This window comes from Nothobranchius furzeri, chromosome 15, assembly GCF_043380555.1.
Source record: "Nothobranchius furzeri strain GRZ-AD chromosome 15, NfurGRZ-RIMD1, whole genome shotgun sequence".
NCBI classification, from domain to species: domain Eukaryota; kingdom Metazoa; phylum Chordata; class Actinopteri; order Cyprinodontiformes; family Nothobranchiidae; genus Nothobranchius; species Nothobranchius furzeri.
In genome coordinates, this window is record NC_091755.1 from 36,246,882 (window position 1) to 36,273,785 (window position 26,904).

Sequence of the window (26,904 nt, forward strand, 5' to 3'; positions counted from 1 at the left end):
GCGCGGAGCCGACGCACCCCCTCCTTTGTGTTTTTTCCAGCGCCTGCTGCCGGTGTCTGCAGCTCCGCTGTCTCGGACAAACTAAACACTCCTCTCACTCAGCGCTGAGTTCACTCAGCTGTTTTATGACGTTGAAGCCCAGAAACGGAGATTCTAGCCGCTCAGTAATGTGTTCACGACTGAAAGAGAAAGTTTTCCAACTAACGTCCAGACAGAGCTGATATAACTCCAGCGACACGCTCAAACCAGCACGACTCTGTGGCTGCTGTCGTTGTGTTTCCTCCCCGACACACAACAACGTGGTCAAGCTGCTCAGACATGTTCAGCAGCACAAACCTATGTGAGCACCTGTTGTCATCTAATGTTGTCATTATTATGATGAAGATGAACAAAACAACAGGAGTCTCCTCCTCAGCTCAGATCAACCCCATGATGCAGGTATCTGGCTGGAACAGGTGAGCATCACAGTAAACCAGTGGAACAAACTGAGCTTTAAATATGTTGGTTTGATGCTCTTTTTCTGCTCCAAAACATGAAAGTTAACAGGTGAGATGTTGCATTTTCATTTAAGATAAAATGATATTTTTATTTTGTTGTTGGCCCGTGAGAAAAGATTTAACCTACAGTAAACAGGAAGTGGAAAGGCTGCCGATAGATGAATAGAATAGAAAATCCCTTTATTGTTCCTCAGTGGGGAAAGCTAGATGTCACAGCAGCGATGACACGTATTACAGGAGAAGAAAAGGAGAATAAAAAATAAGAAAAATGAATAAACAAGAAAACATAAATCCTGAATAGATTTATAAAATGCTGATTATACCACAAGTAATGAATACCACTGATGCCTTTTGTTTAAAACTGACTTGCTCGTGTGTAATTTGTTTATTCCACATTCAGTGTTAATGCAGAAATAAGTTTTTTTCCAAATTTAAAGGTTCAAAATTGCATATATGTTGATAAAGAAAATGTGCAAATTTGCCGTCATTTTTTCAAAAAATATTAAGTTTGGCCCTCGACTCCGTCCCAGAGTTTCATTTCAGCCCCGTTGAGTTTGAGTTTGACAACCCTGCTTTAAGGAATGCATTTTGCCACTTCTCAAACCTCGGTTGGGAAAAGATGGATGGGTATTGTAACTTCCAGCTGTTGCAACATGAAACAACAGCTCAATATCTGTGAAAGTGAACGTTGCAGACATCTTTGTGCCGATTATAAAAGGCTAACTAGTAGATGTACACCCAGGCATTACTTTCAGAGTTTCATACAATTCTGTCCAGTGATTTGTGAAAATATATTGTGAACACACACCAGCGAAAACATTATCACACGCTGCACAGCACACAAGTTAAAGGATACAAAAGGAACTGAGTGACTAGAAAATGCAATGATGGAGGAGAAAATGACAGAAATCAGGAGGAAATCCACTGAAGCAGCCCGTTTTCTAGTAAATACAGCAAACTAATTCTCCATCCCCTGCATCCTCCCTCAGACTGAAGGAGATTTCTGGCAGCACGCCTCGTTTTCTAGTTTCCCAGGACTCTGCAAACTTGGCAAGTAGCTGCATTTTTCCATTTCCTCACAAAAATATAAGAACACTAATAAACAAACCGTTCTGTCACTACAAAACAACAGATGTTCACGGATGTTCTCTGGAACTTCAGTGTCTACGGTTATACGTCGTTTTTCTTTGTGATATTTGCAATAGAAATGTAACCTATCACTTTCTGATTTTCCTTTTGGAAAAAAGGGATCAACCTAGGTAGTAGATAAACAAAAATATTTTAATGGTCATGGTAAGATTCTCTATTTCCATTTTTCATTTGATTCATCAGATTCAATAAGGCAAACGGTAAAAGTCTCTAACAGGAACCCTGAGAAAGGAAACTGCATCAGGGAGAAAACTGACATGCATGCTTATATTTTTTCTCTTCTCACTTCCTTTTCTTGGGATCTGCGTCTGCCAGGGACAATTTTCCATGACATAAGCTTTGGTATACTTCTAAAGAAAAGCGTACACTGCCGTCTCAGGTGTGTGAAAACCTTAAAAACTATCAAAATGTTCAAAAAGTCCTTTGGATTAAAATTTATCTCCTTTTAGAAAACAGGCAAACTACTTTTGTTTGTTTGCTGATCCAACTTATTAAAGACCAAGTTCACTTATTCTTTCAACACATTTGCAGTGGTCTCTAAATACATTAATGCCTTGCGAGACGATTTGTGAGAGCAAAAAAAATCCAGAGCAGAGGTGAGCAGCAGACTACTGGATTTAAGACTTATTTCCTGATATTCGGTGTTCTCGTCTCTGATTGGACAACAGCAACATGACTCTACTACGGAGTCCATTTGATCTGCAATGTTGATTTTTATTCCCCACAAATAACACAAGCCTGAAGGAGTTCAGCTCTATGGTGAAGATGCTAAAGCTAATGGTTAGCTTCTGTTAGAGAGGAGTTCTGCTCTCTCCTGAACGTTAACCTATTGAGCCTATTTAGCGTGCAAAGGCACACTGAAAATAGATGCTAAACAGTCTATTTTCTAGGGTGTTAAACTCAGAGTAACATCACATTTCAAAAACAAGTAAAAAATGGTTTATCAGTGAACTTGGCTTTTAATTCCACCACAAACAAGAAAAGTAACTCTTTATATCAAAATATCATCACCATAAATATTTAAAAATGTGTCATGTGCCTGCATCAATGTCTAAATTTACCATAAATACCAAAAGACAGATTACAGCTGCCTGTAACTGAAAAAAAGCAAATAGTACAACATAATTTAATGATGGACAACCTCTATTCTATTAGAATGATATAGTTACCCAGACCAAAGTAAAATCTTAAATTAGCATCTGGCAGCCAATAAATAACTGTCCAGTTGAAAATATAGTAAATAATACTAATTTGATGAGTTCAACTATGATGATATCTGCACATAGTACAGGACTTTGCACAATAAAATCAGTCATCTGATAATGTTTCTTTTGGCAGTGGTTGATCACTATCAAGCATCCATCCATTCTTGGATCACTCTACATTCACGGGCTATTTAAGGTGGGTGGAGGCTAAGGTGATGCAACATGTACAGAAAGGCTGGCCATTAATGTTGACTCATGTCTGGATCAAACAATGTCACTGTGAGAACACGCTGAGCTGTTGCCTGCCTTGTTAGCGTCGTGCTCAGTTTGCGATTAAGAACCTTCAGTGTCAACGAGCTTAAAACCAAACAGGCAGAAGACAAAAGAGCCTTTGTGACAGGTGTCATAAGGGCGGCTTTCATGTGTCGCCTCAAGAACAAACGGAGAATGACTGAGTTTATCTTTCATTGAGCTTCTGACGGATACAAAAAAAGCTGGATTTAAACCAAAAAAATACATAAACGACTTCATCGTTAGTAAAAGCAGCGAGTTTGCATCTGAGAGCTAGAAAAAAACAGGATAGCTTCAGTTAAATCAAGTTTAATCATAATCTCTCAAAGAAGACATAAAAATGCATGACGAGTGCTGTTAGGAGGCTGTTCCCAGAGATTTGCCTAGTTGTCATTAAAAACAGGTAAAGAGTGTGTGTGTGTGTGTGCGTGCGTGCGTGCGTGCGTGCGTGTGTGTGTGTGTGTGTAAGTGTAAGTGTGTGTGTGTGTAAAAGAAAAAAGGAGCTGTTCCCACTCTTGCAGTCCCAACTGAAGCTTCTCAATTCAAAAGTAGACTAAGTGAAGTTTGTTTAAAAAAATTTAAAGACACATTCATGGAAGACGTTTTAGAGACTCTTTCCACGAAAGACACATCAGTGACCGTGATGAGAGGCTCCTCTTATAAACAAGTACACTGAATATTGTGTGGGAACAATTCAGAGGACAAGTGTGTTTATAAAGAGATGCAACAACAAAAAATACACTTTGTTGGATTTTCTGCTTGATATCGACTTCCAGGCTGCTGACGGCAGCAAAACGCTGTGTGGGAGAGGAGCTCTCTATCTGCAACAGATAGTGTTGAGAGCTGACCATCAAATCCTCATCTGAACCCACCAGAGAAACTCCCACTTGCGCATTTTTCTAACTATTTTTCAAAGCTTGCGTGAATTAAATGAATTCAAACAAGGCAAAAGGATTTTTTTTTCTCTAAAAGATACCCTGGACATCTGATTAGCTCAATCTCCACAGATGAAACTCAAAGAAAGCACACATTTTTTAAAATGAAGTACAAAATCTGTTTATCTTCCAATAAATGTGGGTTTCAAGTCAAATCTGCTCCTACTTACAGTTTGTTTCCTTTGAGGGCGGCGTGGTGCAGCAGGTTGAAGCCTCTGTGGTTCTGCTGAGTAAAGTCAATGTTGGGAACCGCCACAAGGATCTCAATGATATTTCTGAAGTCTTTAGCAATGGCATCGTGAAGCGGTGTGTCCCCATATGAATCCTGAAGAGAAAATAAAAACAGGTTTAAAATAAATCAGCCTGTTTTCCTGAACTGCACTGAGCCGAGGAGAAATCAACATTCACCTAATTGCTCATTTTGTCAACTAAAAGTTTTAATTTCTGGTCATCCTAACAAAAACAATTTAAAAACAGACCATATTTATATTTCCCCACACAGAAAACCCAAATAAACTTCAGGCAGACATGTTTTTAGTTGAGTAGCTGCATCATTCAAGCAGAATGAAACGAGTTAGTCAAATTTGGGCCTGGTTGTAGGCGAGTTAAACCAACTGAAAAATCCCACATTAAACAGATATTGCACTGGAGAAACGAGGCTGAGAGCTGAAGAAACAGCGACTTACAAACCCGCTTAAATAACAGAGTCCGATCGCTGCTTTAGAACAAGTAAACAAGCGGCTGAGTTCAACTTAATCTGCAAACCTGTTTGCTCTGCTGTTCACCTCTTCTGTTTGGTTTGTTGCTAAACCAAAACAAACATCTTTCAAGGCCAGATTAGTGTTTTAAAACATCTATTCTATATATAAACTACCCCTTTAACATAAGATAGATGTTTTATGTTTATTTGACTAAATTTATTGCCAGCTGAGTCGTCGCAATGCTTCAATTTCCCTCAGGGTGCAGCTTCAGTGTCCAATCCACTGATTCGGTGGAAAATCAGTTCGTTCATTTCATACAATGTCAACCACAGTGATTCGTTTTTTTAAAGTGAAAAAAAAAAGACAATGAAAGAAAATCAGAAATGAAAAAAAATAAAACAATCAGTATCTTGGGCTTAGGAGTCGTGCCGCGGGCTTACGTAAACACCCGCTCACCTGGAGATTGACGTCAGCCGAATGATCGGTCAGCACTCGCACCACGTCAGTGAAGCCCTTGTTGACAGCGATTTGGAGTGCCGTGCACATGGAGTTGTTCAGGAGGTTGATGTTTGCTCCTTTGCTCAACAGCAGCCGTGCAATCTCAGCCTGATTACTAAACGGGAAAAGATGAGTGAATCAGCCAAGACGATGAGTTTTAAATCGGTTCTTTTAGCATCACTTAGCAGCGCTACATTCATAATTAAAAACAAGAATCAGTTTGAACCTTTTTACTTCTCTGCATGAACAAAATCATCTGCACAGCTTTATCCTGCATGTGTGTTCTCACCCAAATGCTGTATAGTGCAGAGCCGTGTCCCCGTCTTCATCCTTGACCTCCACTGAGCTGTTGGCCTGCAGCAGAGCCTTCACCACCTCCATGTGGCCTTGGTGAGCAGCGACCTGCAGCGCAGTCTTCCCTTGGTTCTTGATATCCACCTGCCAGGAACACAGACATCGTTGGAGGTTCATCTGAGACTGAATACGTTTGAACAGAAGCAGAGCTGATCACACACTGGCTAGAAATAATCTGCATGAACAAGAGCCGCGTTCGTCATCCGCGTGGTCAGAGACATAATCCCATCTAGTAATGCTGCCGCTGCAGAGTGGAACGAGCGGCCCACAACAAACGCCTTTACTCTTGTTTACAGGGTGACTGTGACATTTCCTAAAAAACATCTACTTGGTGACAGACGTGTCTGATAACAGAGTGACTAGATGAATCGAAAAGAACACGAAACGCATTTTAAATATTAGTAAAAAATCTTACAAATACGCAAGATTACAGCGTTATTTTTGTGTTGATGTAGATAAAGAAAATAGTCACAGAAGCAAGAAAATTGAAAAATCAGAGGAATATCTCCAAAATGTTGAGAATAATGTCAGATAGTTAGCCAATAGAAAGAAGTCAACTTTTCCAAAATAAAGACACTTAAAAAACTAAATGAATATTTTATAACATTTCATACATACATTTTCAAGGACAGATTGAATAATCCTAAATCTGCACGAAAATGGCTTCAATTCTCATGGATTAAAGTTGTGATTTTACATGGAGAACATCTGGGGTTTTTTTATCTGTCAAAGGTCAATTTAAATGATAAATGACCCGCACTCGTATAGCGCCTCTCAGAGTAAGGACTCCAAAGCGCTTTACACTACAGTGTATCATTCATCCATTCACACACACACGCATTCACACACTGATGGGGATGAGCTACGATGTAGCCACAGCTGCCCTGGGGCGCACTGACAGAGCACAGGCGCCACCGGTCCCTCCGACCACCACCAGCAGGCAAAGTGGGTTAAGTGTCTTGCCCAAGGACACAACAGCAGAATTCTCTGTCCAGAGCTGGGATCAAACCTGCAACCTTCTGATTACTGGACAACCCGCTCAACCTGTTGAGCTACTGCTGCCCAATTTATTTGGGGTGAAGGACACCAAATTTAGGAAACAGAAAAAAATCACAAACATTACTCCAAAGTGGCCTCCTAACACCTACTAGAAAACGGCATTCATTTGTTTGCATTGTTCAGAAACTGTGGTACTTATTCATGTTTTATGTTCAGCGACCTTGAGAGTACTGAAAGGAGCTTACAAATAAAATGTATTACTATCATCATTATTATTATCATTATTATTATTATCATTATCATCATCATTAGTATTATTATTATTGTTATTATTATCATTATCATCATCATCATTATTATTATTATTATCATTATTATCATCATTATTATCATCATTATTACCATTATTATTATTATCATTATTATCGTTATTATTATCATCATCATCATTATTATTATCATTATTATCGTTATTATTATCATCATCATCATTATTATTATTATTATTATCAGCATTATTATTATCATTATTATCATCATCATCATCATTATTATTATCATTATTATCGTTATTATTATGATCATCATCATTATTATTATCATTATTATCGTTATTATTATCATCATCATCATTATTATTATTATTATTATCAGCATTATTATTATCATTATTATCATCATCATCATTATTATTATTATTATCATTATTATTATCATCATTATTTTTTATTATCATTATCATCATTATTATTATCATCATTATTATTATCATCATCATTATTACTATTATTATTATTATTATCATTATTATCATCATTATTATCATTATTATCATTATTATCATTATTATTATCATTATCATTATTATTATTATCATTATCATTATTATCATCATCATCATCATCATTATTATTATTATTATCATTATTATCATCATCATCATCATCATCATTATTATTATTATCATTATTATCATCATCATTATTATTATCATTATCATCATTATTATTATCATCATCATCATCATCATTATTATTATTATTATTATTAGAATGTGCTCTGCAGAGGATGCAGACTAATATTTAGATTAAAATATTTTTTGATTATGTGTAATTTAATTATATTAAATACTTAAAAATAATAAGAGGAAGTCGAGTTGAACTATACAGAAATGGAACTCGTTATTTTTTTATTCTATAAGCAAAAGAGGAACTTTTGAGAGAACTGGGCTAGCACTACCCTGCTGGTCATTGCCTCACTTCAGTCTTCATTATGCTAATATGATAGGAGTAAATTAGTAATTTAATCAGACTGGTAATATGTCAAAGTGCTTAGTTTGTTCTAAACAAGTTTTGAGCGCCCCCCACACCCCACCCCACACCCCACACCCACGCACGCACCCCGTCTTGGAACGGACAGCAGACTGCAGCAAACAGGAGTGCTGCGCTCACCTTGTCAGGATGCTTCTGCACCAACTCCCGCACTTTGCTGGCACTGCCGTGCGCTGCTTCAATGACCAGCCGGCTGGGGTTGTCCTGTTCCGTGGACTGAGACAGCAGCTTCTCCAGCACTGAGATGACAGTACCTGGACAGAGCGGGAGAGGAAACAGAAAAAAAGACACAAGAGTTAGCTTTTCCATTTCAACAGTAACCACAGACGGCTTTAGAGAGGGACAAAAACTCTAAGTTATAGGATGATGACTTTTTCAGGGCTGGAATGAACACATGAATGAGTCAAAATGTCCCTCCATGCAGTGGAACCTGACCACACACCGGTTTTGGTTCTCACCTTGTCATTGGTGAGGTGAACACATACACAGACAGAGCACAAGATGATTAAGAGCCTGCTGAGAACTTCTGACATGATGACAAACGTTTGCTGAGCTGCCAAAGCTTCTTGCTGTTAACAAGCTGCATCGCGGCATGCTACAGGAAAGAGCACTTGAAGAAACCAACACCCTGCTCGCACAATCGGGGGAAAAAACAGAAAGGCCACAGATGGAGGCGCCTATATGAGAAAGCATGCAAAGCGGAGACGGTGCTGGAAGGAGGGCTGGAGAGGAGGAAAGAACGCATGATGAAAGGTGAAGCTGGAGCTGCAGCATTTTGGGATGAGCCCCCTGGTCCCGGAGGAGGCCTTACTTCCAGATTCGATGGGGTTCTCAGCTGTCATGAGGTTGGCATCTACCTCTGCAGGCTGAGCTGCAAGGCATGCTGGGTTAAAAGTCCATGTCTGGCCTCCAAATGCAACTCGTAGGTCTCCATCTGCGTACACCTTCAACACCTTGCCGACCTGGCCAAGAACCTAGGGTAAACAACGACAGAAACCAGGTGTGAGGAGAGGGAAAGAGCAAATGAACAAATCAAGGATGTATTAATGCCCCATTTCTGTCCCTCTGACATTTTAAGTAATCAAGCAGTTAAATCCTAACTTTAAACTAGTTTGCTTTAAAAGAATTCCAGTTAAATAAAATGACTGGTTATAGAAAGAAAAACTGCTAAAATAAAGACGGCAAATAGATTTTTTGTCATTTTGTACATTTGTGAAAGACCACCCAAATCCCAAACAATTAATCCATCTAAACTGCACTTCGTCTCTCCTAAAGTCAAGTGACTTTTAGCTTAAAGCTCCACTACACCTGCATGCAGAGGTCGCCCTATCAGCCGACCTTTTAGTTAGTTAGCCTATAACTCAGCATACAGGAGTCATGCTGTCTGTCCACTCTCCATGACCGGCCTGCAGTCTCTTCACCGTCTCCATCTCCTCCAGCACTCGCACTAGCTCGCCAACTCCAAAGGTGTTGACCTAAATAAAGATAAAATAAAAGCCAAAATATGAAATCGTTCTGAATCAAAACCAGCGTATCCTGCTCCGTATTTACGTACCTTTGTGAGAGCGCCTGGGTGGAAAGTCCAGCGGATGTTGTTGCTGTACTGGACCCGGACGTCTCCTCGGTCCGTTATTCTATGAACCGTCCCGATCCGACAAATGTACTGCCAACACAAACAGACCGTTTCACCCTGGGTCTCCCCTCGGTGTGACCTTATTATTCTCTTTAGCAGCTGTAATTGCAAAGTTGGATGCTCAGCCTTGTTCTAAAAGGATTCGGTTTGTCCTAGTGGAGTGTTTTTGTGATTGTGGAGCCAGAGTTTTGTTGAAAACAAACACATTTGTGCACAACAGGCTTACTGATTAAAAAAAGAAAGTTAATGAAATACTTCTACATTTAATTAAAAGCTAAAATCCTTATTGTGTTTGTCATCCGTCTGTTTTGCATTTCGTACCTCGGCCATTTTGGGGTTCCATCCTCCGTGACCTTCCTGCATCTGTCTCAGGATGTCCACCTCTAAGAGACATTTCACCTTGTCTCCTTGCTGAAAGGAGTGGCCGTCAGCGCTCTCCTGCCGTTGCAGCTCTGCGTGTTCTCCTGAAATCAGAGATGAGAAAGAGGAAGTCGTATTGTGGTGGTAGATTTTTAGATGTTTTCTAGAACGTTTGTGTACCGACTCCCTAACAAGTGACTGGAATTGGTCGAATTTTGGTTTGCCCATTTTGAAATCTTACAACTTGGTGGAGTTTTAAAATGTTTCCACTGACAATGTTTATTATGAATTTTCTGTGTAAACAGAAAACTCAAAACACAAAAAGTTTGCATCTATTTGTTGCTCTCGTTGCCATTAGTTCCTCGTTTAATTTGTTCCAATGATGACCGACATCATGAGCCTCCATGTTATTTTGTGAGTTAACAGCTGAACATTTAGAGAATTGCTGTTTAAAAGAAATATTATGCAAAAATACCTTGTTGCATCCTTTTGTGTTGCCATGTGGGTCTCTACTGTCTCTTGAAACACGGATAAAACCCTGTTCATACCGTTTTTGTCAGATTTTCGTCTCAGGAATCGTAGGCTTCAACAAGCCATTTCAAACTTTACCCCTGTTGTGATGTCACAAACATAAGCATAGACACCGCCCCAACCTGTTGAAGCTTCTGCTTCTGCTTTGGATGTGGACAAGCAGCAGCTCTACTCCAAGCTCCTTCTGGATATCAGAGTTCCTCACCTCATAGCAGCCAATGAGGGGATCGGAAGGTTTGGCCAGTAACAGCTTAATTTCCTTAAAGCGTAACTAAACCCCAAACTAATATTTTTTTGCTAATTAACTGTATAATTGGGTCTTTGCAAATGCAACTGTTCTGTTTCTGTGCATTTTTTGACATGTTTGTGAAAACTTGATTAAATCTAGAATCTAGGTCTAAAAACCTCTTAGTGCTGCCCCCTGTGGCAGAACAGCGGCTACTGCATGTTAAACTTGTGATTGACTGGGGTTGGAACAATTTCACGTCATCGGTACAGTCTCTTCCCACTCCCCTTCCCTCTCAGGATGGAAATTCCCCACACTTGGCCATGCCGCTCTGTGCCTCCTGGCAACGCCCACTTTCATGGCATTTTTCAAATCCTGACTAGGGGTGGGGTTACATTTTCAGATGGAGTGCAGTCCCTCTTTAAAGAGGTCCTTCACTCATACATTTGATGCATTTGCAGTGGTCTCTTGTAGGAATGAATGACTTGTAAGTTGTAACATGACTCTACTATTGACTATGTTTGCATTACAATGCTGACGTTTTGTCTCTGGAGGACTTCTGCCGTGTTGTGGAGTTGCTAATAGGCAAGGCACCTTTATTTCTATGTATAGCACATTTCACACACACAGAGGCAATTCAATGTGTTTTCCTTTAGCAAGAACATTAAAATCAATGTGGAAAAAAAATACAATTTAAAAATTAAAAAGAAACAAAGTGAAAGGGTGAGCAGTTACAGTGCAGAAGGTGCAGCATAAAAACATTTATTCAAAGGCTGATGAAAACATGAAGGTTTTCAATTCCGATTTAAAAGTTACTAGAGTTGGGGCTCATTTGAGGTCATGAGGAAGCTGATTCCACCTGTGAGCTGCATAGGAGCTAAAAGCAGCTTCACCCTGTTTGGTTCTGGCCCGGGGTTCTACTAGCTGACCGCTTCCTCAGGACCCCAGAGCCCTGCTGGGCGCGTATACCTAAAGGAGATCTGACACGTATTCTGGCCCCATGCCATTGAGTGATTTATAAACTAGAAGTACTTTGAAACTGATTCTGTAGTTTACTGGTAACCAGTAAATGCTAATGGTTAGCTTTTATTAGCCAAAACGTTCTCTGCTGTTTCCTGGACATTAAACCATCAACAGCCTTCTCCGTTGCAAGTCAAGATGGGTGAGACCATGAATGCTGAGTGACAGTGTGATGTAGATCTGTCAGGCTTTTTAAATCTGACCTATCAGAAGCTAATGAAGGAGATAAAGACTATTTTCAAAAATACCAAAGTAGAAAAATAATAGGTAAAAATTTGTTTTTCATTGTCTCTTTAAATCCCTGAAATGGCTCCTTCTGGAAGGTACTGAAAATGTCAAGAATAAAACTGAGGTCAGGTTCAATGCCGATGCGTGAAGTGATCAGTCAGTGCCATGTCCAGTGATAAATCGCACAGGGTAAGGTCTCATTCGTACTTATATCTTTACTTTACAACAATATTTAACGTTAGAACATCTCCTGAGCTCAGAAGCAGCTGCTCGACTTGACAAATCCACCATTTGCCACAGTGCCAGCCTTGCTGTGCCGAGTGGACTTCTTACCACAACGGTGCCCTTTATTGGCTGGTAGATGTAAACATAAACCCTGTGTTGTGCACGTCAAAATAAATATTTGAATACTTTTTTAATTAATATAGTTTTTAAAGATCATACTGCACGCCTCTTAAGCGCCTTGTGAAAGTATTGTTTAAAATATATAGAACTTTTTATTTAATTGTTCCATATTCAACCTTTAAGTTACAGTTAGAGAAATTTGTGACAGGAGACTAGAATTTATTTAAAAAAATATTAAAAAAACATTTTCTAATCAAAATCAGTCAAGAAAATTGCAAATGGTGTAAGTCAGATACGTCCTTATTAAGAAGAAGTGCCGTCTTACCGAGCTTCGGTAGGTGATCCTTGTAATAGAAGCCTCCTTGGCCATCCGATACATATTTGAGGTCTACTTTTCCTTTGTGACCCATCCGGTAGACATTGGTGGTCCCATTAGACCAGGTGACACTGGCCACGCTGCGACCAGACTCTGTGTCCCAACCGCGAATGTCCACTACCTTCCCAACCTTACCCTCCCCACCTACACACAAGTACACAGCAACAAACAAACAAAAAATATGTACAAGAAACAACATTGGATGAATTTGTGGAAGGAAAAGACAAAAGAAGGCGGTGAAGGAAAAGTCAAAGAAACAAAAGAAATTATTACATACATGAAAAAGGCAGTTGGTTTCGATGAATAGAAAGCATGCAACAAGATTATAAACTATATATTTTAAATTGTAATTAAAAAATCTACTTAGCATTCTTATCAAGGAATATTTTTTCTGCCAGAAAATTGTTTAAAAAAGCAATTAAGTTGCTTAATTGTTGAATAATCCAAACTAAACCAGTAACTTGTACCTGACATGGCTAATAAAGTCCCATATACACCAAATAACAACTACATTTATGACTGATGACCTATTGTAACCTCAGGGCTGGGACTTTAAAGGGATTAAAAGGACATTTTGACTCATTCGCTCTTAGAAAAAAAGGGAGCGCCGCTACTTTCACAGCGGCTCAGCAAACAATAAGACTTATTGGCACTTGAGTTTCCACAAAAGGAACAATCCCTTAGTTCATTTGCAATGAAATTAATATAAGACATTATCCAGAAAGTATCGATAGAACCTGAAGGGAAGGACATTACTCAACAGGACTGAGGCAACATTTTGTCACAAAACGAAACCTGCTGACATTCAGAAGCGTCACAAGCACTCAAGTACGTCGCTGCAAATGACGCTTTTCACTTTCTCCAAATCTACATGTCAGCGTTAACGTGAAGGAGCTTTTCAGATGAAGCAGGAATCAGGAAGGAGAAGCAGAAAAAACAAGCTTGTTACAAAACAAGGACTCAGTAACGGCACTGACACAAACAGGCTGGCACATCTGTGGGACAGACTCAGATGACTCACTGGCACACACACACACACACACACACACACACACACACACACACACACACACACACACACACACACACACACACACACACACACACACACACACACACACACACACACACACACACACACACACACACACACACACACACACACACACACACACACACACAGTAACACAACATTATTCAGGTTAGTGAGGCGTGAGGTTAAAATGTTATTGTGGCCTTCGGAGGATGAGGCACTTTGAAAACAGAGTTCCACACTAAACAACAAAGCAGACATTGCAGAGATGGTAGCAATATGACTGAACAATTTGAATAAACACACACACACACACACACACACACACACACCGCTCACCGTCCTGGTTGCCCCAGTCCCAGTCTGGTCCACGAACCACTTTAACTCCCTGGAAGATTCCTTTGAGGATGATGCGAGGGAGGTTCTGCCTCGGTGTCAAACTCACTCTGCAACAAGAGAAGCAGCTGAATTAACACACGACTATCTGCAAGTGTGCAAAATATAACCCAAACAAAAAAATTCATACAGAGACTAAACTACAGTAAAAACAATGATGATAGCGACTATGACAATAGTGCACATGTACCACATGTGTTTCCTTTGGATATGTCAGCAGAACAGGACACACAAACTTTTGCTCTCAGATAACAATGTGACATTTAAAAGCCATTCACTGTTTAATGAGAAACCAAAAACCCGTCATATGCTTTCATATGAAACCAGGTGGACATCTGTTGAGTGCGCCTACTGAAGCACGTTGACCACTAAAGACCACCAACACAGCTTTAGAACGTACCTTATTGTGAAGATTTGATCAGATCTCGTTGCAAACGAGCTACCTATTCCCATACTTGTGAAAATGCTCAAGCCCCAGCTTCCATTCTAACCCAACAGCTCGCTCACTCACTTAAAAGCTATTTAAAATCCAGTGTGATAAATAAAAAAAAGCCTCTCTTTCTTAAAAAAAAACCTCATAGAGACTTTGTTGTCCCGACGGATCTCCCTCCTGTGCCGGAGGTTTTGCCGAACATCCTCTCAGATCCGTGGGAGCTACAGTAGAAGGCTGCAGTGCGCTTGGCTTGCAGAGACAACTAACAGTAAATCTCAGTGTGGGACTGAGCTCCTGACGGGTTTGTGCGCAGCATGTTGCGTCTGAGAGGAGCTTTGAGCTTAATCCTAGACAGCAGAGCAATCAGAAAGCAGGGCATCTTCGGGGAAGTCGTAAACATCCACACCCCGTGATGTAAAAACATGTGCTCACATATTTACAAACATACAGAGCTTCTAGCATTTGGAAAAGCTCCGGTTTGTGTACAACAGACTTATATTTTTAACAAGCAGGTTTAATTCCGGTTTGCATGAAGCAGACTTGTTTTATATTTTTATGTTTTATCTCAACCAAATAACACAAGCCTGGAAGAGTTCTGCAGTGTGGTGAAGCTGCTAATGCTACCTGCTAGCTTTTACTAGCAGAGGCATTCTCTGCCGTTTCCTGGATGCTAAACCAACAACCGCCTTCCCCGTTGAGTCAAGATCGGTGAATCCACGAATGTTAAGCGACAGTGTGACACAGATCTTCCAGGATTTTCAAATCCTAGAGTTTGACCATTTATTTTCTGTCAGAAGCTAATGCATACGACAGGTGTAGGAGACTATTGTCATGTTCAGCCTGCTTGAAAAACTCAGAGTGGTCGATTATAATCAGAAATGATCATTAAAAAATATTTTTTCGCTGATACGAAACGTTTCCTAAAACTTGGAAAAGTTAAAAGCTTGAGAACGTAAAATGACAGGTGTCCCTGTTATATGACAGAGAAACACGACCTCAGAGTTTGACGTTTGTTTTTCACCGTAGCCTCTCTTCCAGGAGATCAAGATTTCTAATCCCACTCAGGCAAATGTCAGCACCGATCACAGAAAGGATCAGCCGGAGGGGGAAAAACAACGCCTACTGACACACGGGCAGGATCGACAGTAAACGGAAGCTCCACTTTAGTGTTTAGTAACAAACTACTTGACCTACATAAGGGACAAGGACTAAAAGTGATATCTGTCAGAAAAACAAAGAGACTATCAGGTTGGGGGTTATGATCGGTATAAAATGACCTCTCAGCTTTCTTGCAAACATGAAAAAACTAACAACAAAGATCGATTTTAGACAAGAACCGAGCAGAGAAATTCCAACTCAATCGTTCAGGCCAAAGAAAATGTGGACATTTTACTAAGAACCAGCCTAAAATTAGCATCTAGTTATGAGATTAGGCCGGTTGCACCAAAAAAGCAACCACCGGTCAGTGGATGGAGGCAGTTTGATGGCAGCGGCGTAACTGGATGTGCTAATAAAGGATTAGGGCACCGACTTGACCCGGTAGGGAATGCAACTGTGTTGTTTGTGTAAGGAAGAGCCGATTAACCAGCTGCATACCAACCACCGTCCTGCAAACATATGGCACAAGCATATGCTGCCATAAGCATCGTCCTGTCTGCACACAGATGTTTCCAATGCATCAGTCTACAGACAAGATGTGCTACTCTGACAGCAATCCAGAACACACATTACACTGTAAACTGTATCCTGGACGTTCGAAGATAACAAAATGTGCCTTAAATTGATCAGCAGATCAGCATTTCATCTTTTCTAACCTTATTTGCACAACAGCAAGCCCCCATTGTTGAGTGGACATCTTCTAAGAAGTTGAAATTGCTAATCTGCACATCTGAGAATGGTAGCGTGCTAATCCATTTAAATCGGATGCAGTTACAAAGGAACACTAGTCAACAGTACATCCAGCTCATGTCTCACGCCATGTTTGTGGTGGCGATGCTACAGAGTCCTCTATTCTTATTTATTATTATTAGTTATTATTATTAACAGTTCAAAGCCCAAACTACCGTTTCCTCACAGAAATCCTTCCTGCTGCCGTGCATCAAGTCACACTGATTATGAAACAGTAGCGCCTCATGATTGCCAGAGTCTAAATGGGTCTTTTGAAATACAGTCAATGTAATTTTGGGTCAATATGGTCTGAAAATAAAGAAGCTTTGTGTTGTAGAGCACTGCAGACTGCTCGTCTGCACAGGAAGTGACTTCCACGCGATGTTCACTCCTTTACAGAGCAGGAATCAGAATTAAACCCCCGACCTCCGATCACAAGAAAAAAAACTTTTTTAGACAAACTGACAAAGCTCATGGTTCCAGCTGGATTCATTTATGTCAATTTGTTTAACAGAAAAAGTCTCATTTATATCAAAGTCCTATTTGATTTACTTCATTTATAATTAATTTCACATAGAATTCATCTATACTGAATCAACTTTGCAAACATATCTTTATATCCTAGTTATGTAGATTAACTACGCTACAATACCAGAAAACAAATTAGTTTATTTTATAAAATAATGAATTAGCCAAAAAACTAAAATTACTGTTATTTCATTAATTTCATTGACATATTTATTATGTTTTTAAGAATCGAACAACTATTTATAGTTTTAGAAAAACTAATGTTCGAAAATTAAACAGCAAGGTAAGAAGTTTATGTATAAATTTTTGTTTGGTACACAAATGCACTCTTCACCTACATGGAGGGGTCTCTTTTGCAACCAGCCACTAGGGGGTTAACATTGTGTTCTGCTTTTCTTTTCTGTGTTCTGTTATGCTATTATTATACATGTTGATGGTTGAAACATCCATTCATTTTTGTCCACTTATCTACAGTCGGGTCACGGGGGCAGCAGCCTAAGCTGGGAGGCCCAGACTTCCCTCTCCCCAGCCACTTGGGCCAGCTCCTCTGGAGGAATCCGAAGGCGTTCCCTGGCCAGGTGAGAGACATAGTCCCTCCAGCGTGTCCTGGGTCTTCCTTTAGGTCTCCTTCTGCATGGACGTGCCCGGAAAACCTCACCAGGGAGGCATCCAGGAGGCGACCTCAGCTGGCTCCTCTCCAAGTAGAGGAGCAGCAGGTCTACTCCGAGCCCCTCCCAGATGACCGAGCTTCTCACCCTATCTCTAAGGGAGATCCAGTCCACACTGCGCAGAAAACTAATTTCGGCTGCTTGTATCAGTGATCACTTTGGCCACTACCCAAAGCTCATGATCATAGGTGAGGGTTGGAACGTAGATTCTTCACCACGACAGGCCGGTAAAATGCCCACATCACTGCAGATGTGGCACCAATCCGCCTATCGATCTACCGGTCGACCCCGAGATGCGTTAACTGCTCCACTTGAGGCAGGACCTCCCTAACCTGGAGGTTGAAACATACAAAAGTCAAACTGAACTCCAACAGCTGAAAAATGTATAAAATCGTTTTGAAGTTCACCTCCAGGAGCCAGATAGAGTAGATGGTACACTTTTTATGTAACAAGGGTGTATAAAACAAAAGCCGTTTAAGTACCATAGCTTTGCTGACTGACGTAGATTTTCATTCATTTTCTTGTAGATGAGCTGACTGGATGAGTCGGTCTTTTATGGCGCTTTGGACGTGTTTCAGATCATAAAATTCATTTAACCAAGAAAGTTAATGCATACGAAGACGGGTTCTATCAATGACGTCAACTCATTCACATAAGTGTCTTTTATTATTTATATTTAAATATTTGAATTATCAAAATAAGCTACGGGGACTCCAGAGTATGAGAGAATATTAAAACATTCACCTTTAAATATCAGTTTTTACATCATCAGCATATACGTTAATACCACTGTTTTTATGGATGTTCACTTAGGATTAGCTTATGCTTAACAGAAATGTATTATTGCATTCTGTAGCTAGTTACAGGCTTTAGCCGGGACTCGCATAGTAAATAATTTCTTCTCTAGGAAGCATTTAAAAAGCAACGCCATTATAAAGGTTCAACAACCTACAAACAGAAATGTAATCTGGGTTATTTCTATCTTTCCAAGTTTGGCCTGGTCTCAGTCAGGCGTTACATACCAGGGCTGAGTGGGATTAAAACCTGAAATAGCTCCGATTATAGATGTTTAACAGGCTATCCCCTTTATCAATTACAAATCAATCCTAAAAATGTGTCTTTGCTCTGAGAGATGATTCAACATGCTGTAAAAAAAATAAAACATGAACACAAAATAAACCAGGTTTAAGTTCAGCTCTAAGACACGTTTACTTTAACTCATCCACTGTGCAGAAACATATCTAGATACATACCATACCATAACATAAAATACCATGAAATTAGAGTTTCTTTTTGCTTTATCCTAGTTGGATTCCGACTACTTTTCCATCCTCTGAAGAAAAGAGAAAATTAAAATTGGCACACACATTAAGTCACGATTCCCTCACCCATTTCCAGCTCTCATCGGACGGCCAGGCCCGGAGAAAACAAACAGAACAGCTTTGAACCTGGACCAGGCTAAACCATGGAAGAAATCTGGGTCATACATATCACCTCGTTAAAATGAGAACAGGCCATCCAGCTGACATTCAGACAGCGCCCGGAGCAGTTTGGAGCTTTACTGTGAACTGATGCAGAAGAGCAGATTCTGAAGGGACGACTCACTCCAGTAAATCTGGATATGCGGGACACTTGGAATCAGCTCACTAAACATTCATTAAATCTAGGCCACACATCTAAATAAACCCTAAAAGAAACAACAACCATTTGATTAAACGTCTCACTGCAAAACCAAACTGCTGCGCGGACTGATTTAATCAAAGAGCTAATAATTTATCAGTGTTAAGAGATTTACGTGACCTATCCAGCTCCTAATGAAGCAAAGCTTTAGTAGAAAACAAAACTCAAACCGAACGAAGAGCTAAACGTAATGTGAAACTGCCAAATGTTAAAAAGTCGGCCACCCCTTTGTAATAAGGTGTCCTTAGTAAAAAGGTAATAGAAATGTTATTAACTCATCTGTAAAACATATCATTAAAAACTGATCATTAAATATTATTAAAGGGCAAAGAAGGGACAAAACTGACCGGCTTCTTGCCAAATAATGAGCCAAATATGTTCACCTATACATTTAATCGATAATTGCTATTTGGAAAATATATTTTAATGACTATTAAACATGTAGAAATGGCAAAAGGGAGCCTCGTTGTACCACATAGTTTTAAGTAATGTCACAAGGCTTGTTTACATATTTAGAAATGCTAAATAACGCACTGTAAAGTGCCTTGGGGGTTGTAAAACCCTTGAAGGCACTATATCAAATATGGGCCATTTACCATAACAATTTGTACAAAATACTGCTAAAAGTAATGGTCGGTCCAATTGTTACAATTCAATTAAATTCAAAAATACTTTATTAATCCCAGAGGGAAATTGATTGCTGTAGTAGCTCAGAATAATAATAATAATCAAGTCATCAAAGAGTTATTGTATATTACAATGGCTGTTGGCAGGAAGGATCTCGAGAAGCGGTCAGTGTTGAAGCGAAACTGAAGAAGCCTCTGACTGAAGACACTCTTCCGTTGTCGGACAGTCTTGTGAAGAGAATGCTCAGGGTTGTCCATCATTTTCTTGATTCTCTGGAGAATCCTTCTTTGCATCATCTCCTCCAGTGGTTCTGAAACTGCCGATACTCCTTGAAAGGGCTTGGAGTTCCTCCATCTTGTTGGCCAGTATTCTCACATTGCCATAGGCGTCATTTTAACCGGGGACGCCGGAGACATGTCCCCGGCAAAATTTGTGATTGGCAGCTGTGTCCCCCCCACTTTCAAAAAAAGCCTGCCTTTATTGTCCCCAGCAATTTTTAAACCCCACTCAAGTGTATGGTTATTGTCCCCAGCAATCCTGAAAACAAACTGACACCCTTGCACATTGCCCATTATGATCGATGGAAGAGATGGCTTGAATTTCCTCTTTCTCTGTCTCCGTTTAGCTCCCGCTCTGCACCCACGCTTCTTGCGTTTTAGCTCATTTGGGATTTGTGGCTTCAGTTGAGGTATTATTTCAGCCTTTCCAATGTTAATCAGCTGCTCCCGATTGTAAACTGCAGCTTGTTGCCATGGTTACGCATCATAACAAATGCTCAAAAAGTGGAAAAAGCTAAAAAAAATAGCTGTAAAAATCCTCCAAGCTTCACAGCACCAGAAACAGAAAAGTAAAGTGTCCAAAAAATACAGTTTTTCTTGAAAAACTAGAAGAAAAAATGCCCAGGAAAAGGCAAAACTTACATATAGTCAGCAGAGCTACTCCAACATGCAGCCACCCAGAGCAGCGCAGTTCCGGAAAGAGTTACAGTTGTTTACTGACCATAAATTGATGGTGCCATGTTTTACACTTTACAGTATGGCTCCCTTTGACAGTTGTTAATATTTATAAAGTAGATTATTCTATGCTAAATTATGTTCATGTTAATGTCTCAAATGTTTCAGTTACAGGTGAAATATACAGGAGAACAGATTTGGCTCATTATTTGGCAAGAAACTGGTCTGTTTTATTGCTTTCTTAACCTCAATTAATGCTAAATAAACATGTATTAATAATTTATAAAGCGTTCAAAGATAAATATCTATACTCATATTTATGATCTAATCATTCGCTTTTAATGGCGCCTCGATACTCACGGCTGGGAGTGCGCCGTCTCGTAACGTTCAAAGGGATGGCTGAGATCGTGCTTGTTGTTCATGTAACACTGAGTGCACAGGTCGTAGTCGAAGCACACCTTGCACTTCCATCTCATTCCCATGATGCCGTGCTTCTTGCAGCTGTCACAAATGATATTGGAGTGACGCACCCCTGCAGAGGAGGAAGAAGTGAAAAGGGAACGCAAAACACAAGATTTATGTTTCTATTTTTAGCTCAGAGAAACATGTCGTGTTCAAACTGCTTGTACGGCAACATTTTATTACAATAATGGCAACTAGAGGCAAAGAAACCTCAAAAAAGTTCTTGATTCTATTCTGATATAAATGATCATGAACAACAAAGAAGCAGAAACATGATGATGAAAAACAACTCTTTTGGTCCATCCAGTGAGAGGCAAGCGTCTGAAGCAGAAACGTGTTTTAAACGGAGCTAAATGCCAACAAGTCCCACGTTAAAGCGTATCATTCAGGTTGAAAATAGAACTGGATGGTTGATGATGACAGCCTTTAAACCTGGCTCTATGAAGTCCTCATAAATGCACCCAGTGAATGAACACAAGACAAACAGGATAATTACAGCTAATAGAGAAATAAATGAGGCAACATTTTACATTTATACAAAAAAGCATAAAAGCTTACTTCATGTATTAGATATTAAAAAATATCTTCTTTTAAATAAACAAAAATTCTAAAGGACCAACGTTTTTAAGGAGGCTTTGCAGATGTCAGCTGAGATTAGATTCCCACTGCCTGCTGAGCTAACCAGCCACACAACAGTTTGCAAACCTGGTCACCTGAGCGGGGTTAGGGTTAAGGTTTCTAAGCAGAGATACTAACTAGTCCTGGGTCAGATTGTTCAAAATGTATTTGTTACGTCCCACGCTGTCCGGAATGAGCTCATGGATCAAATACGGCTCAGGAACGCCCAGCTGATGATCATTTTAAAGGAACTGTGCAACTAAAACCTTATTTGCTTCATAAAGGGTCTATTTAACACAATGTATTTGTTTATATTTGTCACAGTGATAAATAATGTTAAATGTTTTTACTGCAGCCTGACATTGCTTACCAACTTGAGCGTTATCGTACAGCAGCAGGTCGTAGGCTCCCTGATATCCAGTACGATAGTTGGTCCGTGTGCCACTGTCCCACTGAACCACCACCGTCTTGTCCGGGGTCGTAGTGCTGCCCTGCCGACCGATCTCCACCACCGTGCCCACATGCCCCTCTCCGTCGTCCTGGTTTCCCCACTTCCAGTCAAGGCCGCGCACCACACGCATGCCCACCTCCATGCTGCCTCGGCTGGGGCCGGGCCTACAGGCTGAGGGCAAAGGCCGGAGCCTGGCAGCGCTGTCCCCTCCTCTGCTGCGCCGCCGCTGCTTCTGGGAGGCAGAGCTGGGCCGCGCCGATAGGATCGCCGGCAGAGACGGCACCAGTGTTGTCTCTGGGAACAGATCAGGGGCGACTGAAAGAGAAAGAAATCGGGAAGTGAGCCAGCTTGGATCTGTTCCTCTAAATCTCTAAACCTGTGTGCTCTTTCGCACAACCTGTGCACAGCTGTCAGCGACTGCTAAGGGATTCCACACGCCATATGTCTTATTAATTTCAGAGCAGTGTTCTTCTCTTGGCTGGTGGGTCCTTCACTGGAGGCCTCGCTGTGCGTCACGGCATACTTCTGGAGGGAGCAGCTGGACTCGACTGTTACGCCCTGCTGCCTTAATCAGGCTCTGACCTGACACAAACACACACTATACACACTCCACAACAGGACCCGCTAGCATCATCAGCCTCATTCTTCCTCTAAACATTAAACACATTCATACAGAGTGAACCTTAACCAAAGAAATTCGCCTGTTTTAACTTTTTATCATGGTCCAACCTTACTTGGTGTCATACTACAGATGCCGAAGGAGAACTCCACCCTACACATCAGCCTCTGAGCCATCTTGTTGCTACAATACGTCTCCCTTAACTAAATATTTATTACAAACCACTTCTCCCATCTTCTAATACAGACTTTTTCTACCTGACAACAAACCTGAAAGAAAAATTCACTCTAAGCAATGTGAGCTAATAACTTCAGAGATCTAGAACTTCACAGGGCTTCTGTCAAGCGTGCGACTCTCGAAAAGAAGAATTAACTAAACCTCCAAAGAGTATCACAAAGAAGGCTCAACATCTCACTTTTCACAGCCATGACTGATGCACCAGAGCTTTGTAACGAGTGTGAAGAGGACAAAAAAGGAAATAAAACTGAAAGAAAGGAGGATGTGGAGGCTTGAGTCAGCAAATACGAAACAAAACTTCTGCTGAAGAGCACGATAATCTAATTACGCTCATTAATCATAAAAGACACATCTGAAATCTTTGTTCACGGACAACTGTAGTGTTCTGCCTCTACTATGCACAAAAATGGTTCGTTAATGCTGAGATGTCAGTGTAATAATACAAACAAAAGCTTAAAGTTAAATATCAAGCATGCAAATGTACAAAAAATCTGTTGTTTCCTCCATAAGGTACTGCACAAAAGTCTGCCGGCACTTTGAATATTTTGTTTTTCTCCACTTTAATGTTGCTGCATCAACTGAGCAGCAATTTCCTGTTACAACCGTCAGGGACGAACGTAGTTAACTGGTTAATTGTCGTTAAAGTTGTAACCAGGTAAACTAGCTTTGCCCAGTTAACTGCTTCAAGTTCTTCTGCTGCGCTGGGTGCAATGTATTTTGTGCCACCAGAGGGAGCAAGAGGGCCGCTGTCGAATATGTTTCCTGGGCGACCTTAAAAGAAGAAATGAGCTTGATACGTGACCAAACAAATGCGCTCAAACATGAAACGGTTGACAGCAAGGCAGCGTTGGAGCCATTTATTAGTCATTTAATTCTTGGGACACAATAAGCCTCGCATCAAAGCGCAAAACGCAGCAAACTGAACCAAGACCAGCAAAAGGTCAGTGTGCCGTGCTGCTCCTTGTGTCTGAATCCTAACTTGTCTAGTAAAATAAAGAAACACCAGTGTAAATATTAAGTTAAATGTAAGAAAACAGTTTTTTTAAACCGGGGTCTCCAGAATGTGCTGTGGGGGGGAGGGGAGTTTTTCCGATTAACCGGCTATTAACCGTTGAGGGCCGTCAATAGCCGGTTAAAGAAGTTTTGGTAAAAGTGCATCCCTAGCAAGTGTTATTCCTTTCATTTTGTTTTTGTATATGATGGACCACTCTGAGGTGCACATGCTTGCTGAATGCTAACATTTTCTCCAACCGCTATCACCTGCATTAACCGCAGAAAGGAAATAGAAAAAATGAGCGAGTCACAAAAAGCCCGTCTCTCTCACGTCACTGGGAAAATTAGCATTCGTGGCCTCAACCACCTTGGCTTGGGACCGCCCACAGAATGGAGAGAGTAGAGCACATCTCTGCTATCTTAGGTGTGTTCTTACTGTGTCGTGGTTTTAATTCCATGCTTTCGTTCTTTTTTAAACACAGAAACAGTTTTGTTTACCTGTTTTGTAGCTACATCTCTGCTAGTAGAAGCTAAGCCGATAGCATCAGCAAATCTACAACATGGTGGAACACGTTCAGGCCTGTGCCATTTGCATTTATATTTTTTTACACAGACCAACATGTTTTACAGTTTTCTGAGTTTTATTAGCAAACTTAACAGAAGATTCATGTTGTTCAGCGAACCAGGAAGCAGAAAATACAATAAAGAAATCAGCCGTAACAGACGACTGCACAAGGGAAAATCATATGATGACAATCTTCTACCTTTGGAGCACAAGAGTTCTTTACTCATACTAGAGACCACAGCTAACTTATTTACAAAAATGTATGAAAGAGACCTGTCAGGATGACCTCATGGGCTTCGGTTTCTGGAGCAAAGTTACCATTTGAGAAAAGAAGAAGCTGACCTTTGTGGACATGAAACTGACATCTGCCGTTTACGGTGAGTCAGCAGAACCAAAGATGACAAAAACTAGATTAACTCATGACCGGTCTTACCAATGACTTGTACACACTACAGGCTTAAACTGGCCAACACATAGTAATAGATGTGAGTAACAGATGATTTACGATGTGTGAAATAGTCGGTGACACATTTTAGTTCAAACCTTAAAGATCAGCAGGTGAAGCTGTAGGTAAACCCCAGACGTTTGCTCTTTGGCATGTCCTCCAGTGACATTTTCTCTGTGTGTGTGTGTGTGTGTGTGTGTGTGTGTGTGTGTGTGTGTGTGTGTGTGTGTGTGTGTGTGTGTGTGTGTGTGTGTGTGTGTGTGTGTGTGTGTGTGTGTGTGTGTGTGTGTGTGTGTGTGTTTGTGTGTGTGTGTGTGCGCGCGCGTCAAGTCTAGGCCACCTGTGTTGTTGAGATGTCACTGCCAATCTACAGCAGAGGGTTGAGGTGGGTGGGATTACGGCTCTCAGCCTAAAATAACAGATGGGTTGACTTCCATCACACACGCTGCTGAGGGCCGGTCTGGGAGGGCGAGAGCCTTCACACAAACAACAAAAGTGTCTTCTGGCCGCCACACAAACACACATTCTCCATCATACAAATCTAGACTTTTTACATACATTTAAACTTAAAAGCTATTAAATATTTATGTTTCACCCATTTATCTGGTGGAAGGTTCTGCCCTTAATACTCAATATTGTTAGTTACTGTATCGTGCACTCATTTATATTGTGGTGAAATTAACTATTAAATGTCCTATTAACTCAACTGCCAATGGGGGGGGGGGGGGCTATCTGAATGGCATATATATATATATATATATATATATATATATATATATATATATATATATAAGCATATTTGTGCCACTTTACCTCAATTTTTTTTATTAAATTTACAAAATTATTTGTAAGATCCAGCATACACCAACATACGTATTCTCTGTGAAATGTGACTTCAGTGTGGGTTTCCACTAACACAGTAAAATCACTGAAATAGCTTTGTGATTCCATCAGACCCACAAAGCTAGACTCGCTTAGAAAACAAGCTACAGAGAGCAGGAGTGAGCATCCAGCAAAAAATATTCCAAAGTAAAAGACCTTGTGTTAGATATGGACCTCTATGGAAAGCAAATGAGTTTCATTTCATTTATTTATTTATCCGAAATCCATTCAGAACAAAATTCAACTCCAGGCACGGAAAAGCAAACAGACCCAAAGCAGCGCTGGACAGGCAGCTGTTTGACACGTGATCCAAATGCATTAAATATTAAATTTAAACTATAAAAGAGTATTTTATTTAAATGACTCTGGCTGGAAACGATCAGCATGTTATAAACACACATACAAGAGCTGTACAACTTATTACAACCTTGGCTTGAAGACAGTATAAACCTGCTGAAACGAGCTCATGTCAAACACGTCTGATGCCAGGAGGACCTTCAGAAAGATCAATAAAGCTCCTGAGTAAACAAGCACACGATCGAGCATTTTATTAACGCTGGTGTGAAGCCTGGAAGAAAATGTGTGATCGTTTTACTTGTATACTACACGTTTTAGTGCTAAATGTAAAAAAAATAAATAAAAAGCTATTAAGAACATCATTTTGAAGACTAATTCTGGCTAAAACAACAAAGAATAAAAAAAGGTCTGAGGAATTCTTACAACAAAGCTAGCATACAAGGTTGATGGG

General features: G+C 40.3%; 1 protein-coding gene across 4 annotated transcripts in view; it reads right to left on the reverse strand.

Moving 5' to 3' along the window:
* The window catches only part of mib2 (MIB E3 ubiquitin protein ligase 2), a 45,666-nt gene that overhangs the window by 9,891 nt on the left and 8,871 nt on the right, over positions 1–26,904 (reverse strand). For 3 of the 4 annotated variants that reach the window (XM_015966992.3, XM_015966990.3, XM_015966991.3), the window contains exons 2-13: positions 22,335–22,730; positions 21,245–21,416; positions 14,052–14,158; positions 12,629–12,823; positions 9,915–10,057; positions 9,516–9,623; positions 9,331–9,435; positions 8,772–8,934; positions 8,081–8,214; positions 5,566–5,714; positions 5,235–5,391; positions 4,248–4,402 (exon numbers count right to left, since the gene is read on the reverse strand). In XM_015966992.3, coding sequence (XP_015822478.1) covers positions 4,248–4,402; positions 5,235–5,391; positions 5,566–5,714; positions 8,081–8,214; positions 8,772–8,934; positions 9,331–9,435; positions 9,516–9,623; positions 9,915–10,057; positions 12,629–12,823; positions 14,052–14,158; positions 21,245–21,416; positions 22,335–22,557 — 1,811 coding nt within the window. In that variant the 5' untranslated portion in view covers positions 22,558–22,730. Of the gene's footprint in view, positions 1–4,247; positions 4,403–5,234; positions 5,392–5,565; positions 5,715–8,080; positions 8,215–8,771; positions 8,935–9,330; positions 9,436–9,515; positions 9,624–9,914; positions 10,058–12,628; positions 12,824–14,051; positions 14,159–14,508; positions 14,672–21,244; positions 21,417–22,334; positions 22,731–26,904 lie in introns of those variants that run through there. The other variant, XM_015966994.3, reaches the window with a different exon arrangement.